The 11,454-nt window shown below is 38.9% G+C and overlaps 1 protein-coding gene across 1 annotated transcript; it reads left to right on the top strand.

Annotated features, from left to right (window-relative positions):
* Positions 1-545: 545 nt before the first annotated feature.
* LOC113069471 (gap junction beta-4 protein-like) lies at positions 546-3,833 on the top strand. The gene is made up of 2 exons (XM_026242564.1): positions 546-617; positions 1,956-3,833. Exon 2 carries the CDS (start codon positions 1,976-1,978, stop codon positions 2,735-2,737), a length of 762 nt encoding a protein of 253 aa, XP_026098349.1. The 5' UTR covers positions 546-617; positions 1,956-1,975; the 3' UTR covers positions 2,738-3,833.
* The last annotated feature ends 7,621 nt before the right edge of the window (positions 3,834-11,454 follow it).

Raw genomic sequence — 11,454 nt, 5'->3', positions numbered from 1 at the left:
TTATTAATTACAGTCAGCAAGAAACTCACATCAAAGATTTAAAAAAAAATGAAGTTATGTCACCATCTCCTGGTGAGAAAGAGTTATAGCATAAATTATGTATTTTTTCTATTCATAGCAAAAACTGACAATAATGTATACTTGCGATCTGCTTTAAAAAATAACTAAAGGATAAAAAAAAAAAAAAAACAGAAGAAATTCTGAAGAATGTCATGTGTTTTCATGTATTATATAATATTTGCAAATTGCTTGGTATGGTGATGACATGACATGACATATGGTGATGGCGAGGCTGCAAGGTTTCAAAATATACCATATAGGCCGACTCACGTTACAGTCCCTGTCTGTAAGATAATGTCTAATGAACAGCAAACACCATCACCACACCCTCCTAAAGCAGCTCCATCATCACAGGTGTCTCGTGTGTAAGCCACACTTTCACTCAGGAATTTTGGCGGCTAGGCCAACCTGGTTGGACAGGATTCCTTAAGGGCTTTTACTGTAGTTTCGCCCTATTTTTTCTTTGTCTTTTTTTTTTTTTTTTTTTTGCTTTTGGTTTTGAAATTTTATTGTGCTTGCAGTTTCAATGTCTATCAGGCAACCTCAGTCAAAACACGGTAAGATCTGATTTTATGCATTGCTTAATACTTATTAATTATTACTGAGTAGCTACCAAAAAAAGATAGGTCTTATTAAAAATAACAATTATACAAAACAACATGAAAATGCTGCATTTTACTTAGTATGTGTATATGTGGTTAGAAGCACAATGTGAACTAATACAAATGTTGAGTATTTTATTGCCCGTATCATTTTGTTAATATATAGCCTACATTTACTGTTTTTATATTCATCAAAGTGTATTGTGTCATCCACAAAAAAAAAAAAAAAAAAAAATCAAGCAACACCACAGCATAATGACTTCTATTATTATTAGGATATGTGACAGTGAAAAGTGTAGTAATGGCTGCTGAAAATTATCATCATATCACATAAATACATTACAGTTTTATATATATTAAAATAGAAAACAGTTATTTTAAACAGTAATAATATTTCATATTATTACTATTTTCAAAGTCATATAAATACAGTCTCAGTGAGCATAAGACTTCTTTTAAAAACATAATGTATATACCGGTATACATATATATATGTCTGTACAGTATGGATGTATGTGTGTGTGTGTGTTTTATATATATATATATATATATATATATATATATATATATGTGTGTGTGTGTGTGTGTGTGTGTGTGTGTGTGTGTGTGTGTGTGTGTGTGTGTGTGTGTGTGTGTGTGTGTGTGTGTGTATGAACCTGTCTGTGTGTATACACAAACACACAAACACTTTATGTTTATAAAAAAAACATTTTTTGTACAATAAAAAAAAAAAAAATGTAGGACAACTTATGAGACAACCATGTGACATCTTAGCTGTGACAAACCCAGGTGTGATCCAGCATGACAAATCCACAATTCTGCCTGCAAATTCAAGACAGCAAGGATTCATAACGAGCAGGCTTGTCAACACAGGCTTGTTATATTTAAATGTGTCACCCTTGTGATTGCACAAACACTTATTATAAGGTTACCTGTCATAACTTCCATTTAAAGCAGTTGGAGCAGAATCAGATACTGCAAACTTTTTGATGAGACCTTTAGAAACAATCTGGAGTAGCCTACCTGTTATGCACGGCTGAACGCCCCCGGAGTTGAAATATTAATCGAAGACAAAATCTCCACTGCGTGGCTAATTAAAAAAAGATAATCAGCAGCACAAAAAAAATGACATGATGAAAACTCATTAGTTTTTTGGTTAAATTTAGAGCGTATTTTCATGACACAAGTTGTCAGGAGATTCATTGACCCAAACTAGAATGACCTGTTTCTGTGATTTTATCCTTGTCATTGTGCAAAGGTTTTGAGATTCATATGTAATTGTGTTTATTTCAGGAGACAGTTTGTGATCAGGGATGAACTGGTCAAGCCTTGAGACCCTTCTTAGCGGGGTCAATAAATATTCTACAGTGTTTGGTCGAGTCTGGCTGTCTGTGGTGTTTGTGTTTCGTGTTCTGGTGTTTGTGGTGGCGGCTCAGCGTGTTTGGGGCGATGAGAGCAAAGACTTTGTGTGTAACACCAGGCAGCCCGGCTGCAGCAACGTCTGCTACGACAGCACCTTCCCCATCTCTCACATCCGTCTGTGGGCCTTGCAGCTCATCTTTGTCACATGTCCATCACTCTTAGTCATAGCCCACGTCAGTTACAGAGAGGAAAAAGACAAGAAGTACTTGGCCCTCCATGAAGGCACCCATTTATATGCCAACCCTGGGAAAAAGCGTGGGGGTCTTTGGTGGACCTACCTGTTAAGCTTGATCTTTAAAGCCACAGCTGATGCTGCCTTCCTCTATATTCTTCATCACGTGTATAAAGGATATGACCTCCCTCGAATCACCAAGTGTTCACTGGATCCTTGTCCGAATACGGTGGATTGTTTCATCTCCCGTCCCACGGAGAAGAAAATCTTCACTCTCTTCATGGTGGTCTCCTCTGCTCTCTGCATCTTCATGTGTATCTGCGAAATGATTTATCTCATTGGAAAGCGTTTATTAAAATACTGTATGATGCAAGAAGCAACACCGCAACGATCTAAAAGACCAGACCCAACGCTTTCCAGCAGCCAAAACTTGAGTTCAGCAAAATTAAAAGACACCTCAATGGACAAAACTGCTATTTAATGACAGCAGGGTGTTGACAAACCTGTACAGCCTCAGTGAGTTCGGGATACAGAATAAAAAAGCCATCTTTCTTCAACATCCAAAATGTAGCAAACAAATGAATAAACAAATTTAAATAAATTAGTCATCTAAGAATGAGAATTAGTTAGTACAGACCTCATGTTGCTTTTAAACACAGTAATGAATATATATTTCTTATATAAAAGATGTGATAGCCAGAAATTGTGTTTTATTATTTTTATTATTTTTTTTTTTAGAATATGCACTTTAGAATTAACTTTAAAAGTATAATGTATTTCAAAATAGGAAAAAAATCTGGGTGAGCTGTTTTGTTTATTTTTTTTTATGATATCTTTTTGTATTCAGTGTACATACATATCAATAAAGAAATCATTTAGATGCAAATTTGAATAGACAGAGTGAAAGGTTAGTATTTTAATTTTTGAAATATATTATTAACTTATCCTAAAGTCTTTCAAAAATATTTATGTCTTCAGTTTTATCACAAAAAGATATATTCACAGCAGAATGTCCAAGCTGCTCTTATGCAACCACTTTTGTGAATTTTTTTTTTGTTTTTGTTTTTTGTAGTTTGACACCCCCACTTTCATTGTATGGAAGAAAAAACAAAGCAGCTCTGATATTTAGCTTAACTCCTCATTTTATGTCACACTAAATAAAGAATGCATACTTTGAATAAATGATGGTAGAAATACATTTCTGGGTAACAATTTCTTTCAAACGACTTGCATTAAAGCTTAATATGCTATATCAAATCTCTTATCAGTGTTTCAAACTCTCAGTATAATTCCTCTGATGCTCTCTGGATCTTTTCAGTCCTTTTTTCTGTCAGCCTACACTGCTTTTGCTCCTATAATGCATTTAAAAATAAAATCTTTTAACACAGAGTGCCCAGTGCATTTTTATTTACATGTTACATAAGAAGCACCTCTTGATCTTTTGCCTTCAGCAACCAATGATTACATCCCTCCTACCTTTTCTATCTCACTCACACACCACACTCAAATATGTCACACTGCACACCAAAGGCAGAAAAAAAGAAAGAAAAAAAAGATTCAGTACACATTTATTTGAATGTGTTTCAATGATAATTTCTGATTCTGATAAAATCTGATTCTTTCATCCTAAACATTTTATCCATCATGAACAATTTCCAAGCACTACCAACTCGCTATATAATCTTTCAGTCCAGAAAGAATACGGCAAATGTCCTAAAGTATGATTCACTCACTCTGTGCTGCTCCTCCTACACATGTGCCCTGGCTTCGGCACACAGAAACAATCCATCCCACTCACATACGAACACCAGCTCACACATACTTTTAGAGATACCACCACCACAGACTCACACACATTCAGCTGTATTCCTTCTCTATACTGCTATATAATGTTTTAGAATATAAGTTGTGCACTATTCAGAATTCTCTCAATACTGCTTCATATTCAACTATTTAAATTGAATATGGATTATAGCAAACAGAAACAGAACTGTAAAATCAGTGTGGAGTAATTGCTACTCAAAATTCAGCTTTGCTATCACAGGAATAAATTACATTTAATAAAAAAAGAATATACAGTAAAAGAAGATAATTTAACTATCAGTAATGTTTCACATTATCACTGTTTTTACTGTTAATTTGATCAAATAAATGCTACTTTGGAGAGCATATTTACAAAAATGTATTTAGAAAATCATACCAACCCCATAGTTTTTGACAGTAGTTTTTAAAAACTAAATAAACAATAAAACGTATATCATTTGGTCCACTGACCATGGTAGAAGAACGTCATTTCTGAGAATGTTTCAGTTTACCCCCAAATCTTCCAAATGAAACCTAACACGAAGCAGCTTACAAGTTTACACACAGCTTAGACTAACTATCTGTTTTTGCCCAGTTTGTTGTTGTGTAACTGTGACGTGTTGATTTTCCCTTCCTGTCATTCCAATTCACTAACCTTTGAGGTGGAGCCAGTTTATTTCAAATAAATAAACTGGCCCCCCCACCCCATTGTTGACAAACTACTTTCCTGTTCATATACTGTAAAACTGCTTTGACACGATCAGTATTGTACACTCCGTCAAGAAAAAAAAAAGGCACACACACTAATATTTCATTGGAACACCTTTAGCTTTGATTACAACACGCATTTGCTGTGGCATCATTTCGATAAGCTTCTGCAATGCCACAACATTTATTCCCGTCCAGAGTTTCATACATTTTTCACCAAAATTCTAAAAGATTCTCAATGGGGTTAAGGTCTGACTCTGGACTTTGTGGTGATCAATCCATGTGTGAAAATGATGTCTTTCTCCCTGAACCACTCTTTCAAAATTTGAGCCTGATGATTTCTGGCATTGTCATCTTGGAATATGCCAGTGCCATCAGGGAAGAAAAAAATCCATTGATGGAAAAAACTGGTAATTCAGTATATTCAGGTAGTCAGCTGACCTCATTCTTTGGGCACATAACATAATTATCCAAGCTTCCAATTGGAGGATCTTACCTATTTGTTTAGTTAAATCCAGATGGGGACTTTTTTTTTTTTTGGACGGACAGTGTATAAAGCGCTATATAAATAAAGGTGACTTGACTGACTTGACTTAAAATATTATACCTATATAGAAAATTAGCATACTTTTTTTGCCATATAAATATATAGATATATAGAGTAGTATTCCATACTCCTGAAACGAAAGGTAGAGCTCTTAAATTCTGATATTGACAGAGCCTGCTAAGAATTCGCAAAACCATTTTGCAAAACATAACAGAGATATCACAGTGCTGGGAATGCATGTCATACGTTGCTGCAGGATATTTGGTCAAAACCAAAAGATTCAGGTTGGACCCAGGAACAACAGTGAGGTACTTGATGCATAACAGATGGAACAAAATGACCATAATGTAGGTTACTGAGGAACAACGATGGGTGGCAGCAAAATCCACTCCAGCAGCATAGACACCAGGACATAGTGTGTTTGCTGACACTCGACCCACTTATGTATTATCTTGGCACACAATGCATTCAGTTTGGCCTCATTTACACTGAACTAATTAATTTAACTAAAAATAGCCCATTTGGCCCCTACAACACCACCAGAGTTTTAGACTTCACTCTGATCCCAAATAATTCACATGAGAAATCATATATATATAGGCCATGAGACAGATGGAGAGATGGAAAGGAGGCTAAAGGGAGGTGGAGCCTGAGAATGCTATTCAAAAGCATGCTAAGAAAACAGCCAATAATGACAAGAAATTATGTGACAAAATTAAGACTTTTATCCTCCACATTTCATTTATTGACAACCCGGGCAAATGCATAACCTTTGCAACATGTTAACAGGTGAAACAACTCTCCCTTTAAAGTTTATAAACTGAGCTAAGCACACACATTTTACTGCATATTAAGCATTATTTGTGCTATAAACTGTGCTCCTTTATTGATGAGGTCAAAATTTCTACATCAGCATATTCACTATTCATCACTCAGTACTTTATCACAGTCAGTTCTTACCTCAGTAACATTTAACATTAATTATTGTTATACAGAGCACACAGCATTTAGCAAATAGAGTATCTATTACTGACATAACGTAAGTGTGCAATAGATTTTAAGCTCATATGCTTGATCTCTGATAGTCATATTGCATCCACAATCACCTATTTAATAGCCAGACTTATCAGTTAGCATAAATACTTACTGGTCAACATAACATTGAAATCAATAACAACTTAATAAATCCATGAAGCTATCCACCATGACATAAACTTTAAAACAGAGATGCAGCTTGAAAGAGAGACTTAAACTGTGCTTCAACAAAACTGCAATCAAGAACACATCTAAGTTTTATTGTGAGTACTGTAGATGTTGGAGTCACGACTTGGAAATAATATGTACATAATGAAAAAGAAAGGATAACAAAAACTAAAATACCTGTTTATGATGTTACTAATTCTTAAATGGCCTCTAATAAAATTGGTTTGCCAGTGCAGTAATAAGAGTTAGGATACAGACTTCACCTCAGTGTGTGTCTCTGCCCCCTGTGTGTACTGTGAGGACACCTCTTTCAGCTCAGCTCTCTCCTGTACAACAATAGCAGCCAACTCCCCAGGCTGGCAGGAAATCTGCTGAGCTTGGTTGCCATGGAGCAGTTTGTCTGCATCCGATTGGTCCTCGCCAAATAGCGCCTGCAGCACTCCCTGCTCTAGCTCCTCCCAGTAGTCCCATGCAGGCTTGGAAGAGTTTGGCTCGGGTTCAGAATCGGTCAGGTCTGAGTCCCAGTCGCTATCTCCTCCTACAGCAGAGGCCAGAACAAAGTCTGCCTTAGAACCACTGTCCTCTGATTCAGAATCTTTTGAGTCATATACCGAATGTCCCTCCGTTACCAGCAGGTGGCAGTCAGGAGCAGCCAGGTAAACAAAACTATCTGTAGAGAGGAAGTCACATTCATCAGGGTAAGGGCAAGGTTTGGCAAAGGAAGTAGGAGGCAACGGCTCCTCTGTTGGAGCTTTGGTCACATTTCCCTGTGTGGTTTGGGGCAGCACTGACACTGCCAGGTAGACAAAACTATCTGTGGCCACGAATGGATCTGCATCGCTCTTGACTAATAGCGTTTCTTTAGCTTCATGTTTGGAGGGGGACAGTGGTAAAGGCATATCATTCTTTGATGTGTTCACAGTGTAATGCATCTCTTGGGTTTGAGATCCAGTGTCCACAGGTTTCAAGCGTGCTTTTATTTCTGTAGCTCTGGTTGTAATCTCTTTACAAAATGCTTGCCTTCTTAGCTCTATGCTATTAGCTCTCAGCCCAGAGGGATCTTTTTGGTTAAAAGTTGAAGGAATCGATGAGTATGTCCCAGTCTTTTTGGAGTCGACTTTTCCCTCTTCCCCTTGACTAAGAGATGTAATGCTTCCAAGATCTGACAAAGTGATGTCCTCTCTACTGGTTTGGCTCGGATTTGACATATAGACACCACTTGAATCTGAGTCTAGTGTCAGGTTGGAATCTGGTGACTCGCTATGGCCATATTTGTTTCCCATTTGGGCATCAATGATGGTGAGATCTAAACTGGTTGGGACCTTTTCGTGAGCAAGTTTAAGGCTCCCTGGCTGAGTCACAATAATATTACTTTGACCTTTGCATGTTTGTAAATTGTACTGAAATTGTGGTTCATCAACATCTTGGCTTCCCACAACCTCTCTGTCCATTCTCTCAATCTCCAACATATCTTCAGCACCCAATTCTGAGCTTGTACCTGATGGAGCTTGTGAGCCACCAAACCCCGATGGAGGATGTAAAAGAGGCCAGCGCCTTAGGGAGCCAATACTTTGCAAATCGTCACTGCAAGTCTCATCCCAAAGCAAATTAACCATCTCTAACACAGCTTCCCAGTTCTCTTCCTCACATTCTGGAGTGGTATTTTCATCAATGCCTGGCTCAACGATCTCCTGTATGAACACAGTTTTGCTCTCTTCTTCTAAAGCTTCCTCAATCACACTCTCAATTTTGAATGCTTCAGGTTTACGTTCCTCTTGCTCCCGCAAGAGCTTCCATTCCTGTAGTGAGCAATCCTTCAAATCTCTTGTTAACATAGACTTGCCGAGCTGTCCATCCACATTCCCCTGGTGCTCTGGGAACGGTGAAAGACGAGGAATGGTCTTTTTGTCAGAGACACTCCGTATTAGCAGAGACGGTAGTGGGGGAAGAATCGGGAGGTTATGAACTGCACCACCTTGTCTTACCGTCCTCCTCCTTCCAATAAGTCGCCGGGGCCAGGTGGACTCCATTGGTGTAGGGGAGATGGCAGGTCTTTTTGACGTTTGGGAGCGCAGAAGGGGCGTAGTGTCTGTTTCAGGTTCTGGGGTAGTTGGTGGTGGTTCTTTCTCAGGCTCAATGTTCTGGGGTTTAAAAGTCAGAAACAGGTTATCTTTTGCCATGCCCCCATTGTCCCTCATACCTTGGCCAATCTCTAGTTTGTCTTGGTCTCCTGGACCACACATCAGGGCACTTACTGATAACTCTGACAGAGGTGGTCTCGGTGAAGATGGTTGGGCTGGTAATGACTGCCTGTTGAACTGCTGATGGTAGGGCAATGGAGAGGGAGAGAAGAACACAGAAGGTGTATGCGTTCCAGTGGAAAAAGGGGACCCAGAGAAGGGGGAAATCTGAGGGGCAGTGAAGCTGTTTGGAAAGAAGGCAACTCCTGGATTTAAGTAGGTCTTTTCCCCTAAGGAGAGTTCAAATGTTTCTGGGAACTTTGGTGGAGACAAAACCTTCCAGGAGTGGCGGCAGAGGTTGTCCTTCTTGGCACTGTCCTGGTGATGAAGCCTCTTGTTCATGGATCCACTTGGAGCAGAGTTGCAGGATACGCTGGGGGACGCTGACCTTACAAACCCTCTTGGTGACTTGCTCAATTCATCATTTGCTAATTTCAGAGAATCAAAAATGAACCTCTCATCCAGTTTTCTGCCACTGCTTCCTAGCACAGAAGACCTTGTGTCAAACATGTCTCCACCTGCTCCCAGGGAACCATTACTGGAAAAGTCAGTTTCTCGACCCCTTCTTGAACCCAGAGTGCTATGTGCGGAACTGTGGTCAATCTGTTCATTGATGCACATTGTGTCATAAATGGAGCGTTGAGGGATGTACCCATCTTCATTGTAGCCCTCTCTGTCATCCCCTTTTTTCGAACAACAAGGGCTCTGCCGTAAGCAGCCTGGTCGACTTAATGGTTTTCCCATTGTGTCAGTTCTTGACGCTGGCCTCCTACACGACCTCCAATTCAATATTCCAGAAGTCTAAAGCATGACGTTGCCAGAGCATGTGTACCAGATCTTCTTAGAAATTATTGGAGACATTCATTTTAGATTAAATCAAAAACTGAAAATACTTGAAGAAATGGCTTCAGATACTCAAGAAATAGCTTCAGTATCTCCACTGGAAATAAAAATAAAACATGCTTCCCTCAAACGCATAGTTTGACGGCAAAATCAAGTGGGAAGGAAGCAACTTTGTGAGTCAGTTAGCATTACATATCCACTAAACAGATTAGCTTTTCATTCATAGACATAAAAAAAGCTGTATTTCTGTCTATCCCCTCCGTTTAGCCAGATATAAACAGTTCTGTTCCAAATTTAGAGCTCCCATTCTCCTGAGGCAGCATCTTTACACTTCAAAAATGCACAGTATTAGAGCAAAAACTCACTTCTCTTCCTCATTCAAATGTGACATAACACTTCTCCATGGTCTCTTTGCATTGCCCCTCTTCATGTTGTTAATCACTGACGTAACTCTAGCAATCAAAGCATCGCAGGATGACAGATGGTCGGTCCAAGTCCCTTGTGCGCTGGTGGTCCAGGTTTGAAAAGTGTACAGGAATCCAGGTATTCAATCTGTTCTCCAGCATTATCTTGCAGCACTCAGACTCTTGTCCTTCGTCACACAGAAACACAGTTGGTTTGATAAATAGCCACTCATTTCAACACCAACAGCAGCTCTTTTTCTCCCTCCTCTCTCTTACTGTCTCACTATCACTCTCTCAGCTCCCTCCCCTGAGTTCTGAGGCTGCTTCAGGGCTTTAGCACTTATCAGGAGCTTAGGACTTTTTTGCCTCACTCATTTAATTTCCTTTCAGTCACTTTTATCTCAATTTGGTTTGACCTCTAATAAGGTGGCTTAGATTTTCATCAGACATTATCTGAATTTGCCAATATCCTTGCCTTATGTGTGTAAATAAAAACCTTATTTAAATTAAATGGTTAGCACAAATTGCGCCAACAGCATGGCTTTTAAGAAAGCAAAGTTTGACATTGTGCATTTTCCAAACGACGATTCAGTCATCCACTGCCAGATTGTCTGTCTTTGTTGTAATTCTCTCTCCCACACACTCTCGAACCCTCTCGAATCACACCTCATCTGCCCGGAGCACGCCCACACACTCTTTTTGAACAGGCAATATAAACATGATCTGTCCACCATGACCAATTGTACATGTATGTAGGATATATAGGCAAACAGCGTTTGCCCTTCAACAAATGTAGATATAAATAGTTCAGCTGCCTCACTTGTATATTGCTCCCATTATGTTAGCCAGGCAATGCTGAAATTCAGTGCAGGCTAAATTAGAGGTCCTGATGTGGGACGTTCAGGTTAAGCCAGACAGTGATTGCATTACTAAAGGCTGATGCATACATATATAAGTGCTTTTCATATCTGAATTGCATGATTCTCAACAGCAGCAGCACATTCAGAATCCAGTGTGAAGCAAAAGCAACAGCTCTTGTCTCTGTTACCATGGTAGCGAATGACAATTGGCTTTACATCGTAGGTTGGCACTGCATCTATCTGTGCAAATATCAGCATAATCATGTGGCTAAACATTGCTTATTTGATTCCCCATTGTTGCCCTGTCAAGGTCCTGTCACTTGAACTAACAAAGCAGGACTGCCCTCTATTGACTGAGACATGACACTTTGACTCCATGAATGCATCACACTTATCAATGTTGCATTAACATCTTTAGAAGTAAGACATCTAATTACAGAAACCAAGCAAGGTCTTGACTGTCAGAAAGAGAACTTTTTAAAATATCTGTTTCTTACAGACCCAGTGTAATTAAAATTGGAGCTTTGAGGCCATCTGTGCCTGTATGTCTGTGGCCTAGAAAAAAATATTTTAGCAGATACGAACATTAA

The sequence above is a fragment of the Carassius auratus genome, unplaced genomic scaffold, assembly GCF_003368295.1.
Source record: "Carassius auratus strain Wakin unplaced genomic scaffold, ASM336829v1 scaf_tig00001658, whole genome shotgun sequence".
NCBI lineage: Eukaryota > Metazoa > Chordata > Actinopteri > Cypriniformes > Cyprinidae > Carassius > Carassius auratus.
This window is presented reverse-complemented; position numbering and strand designations above follow the sequence as displayed.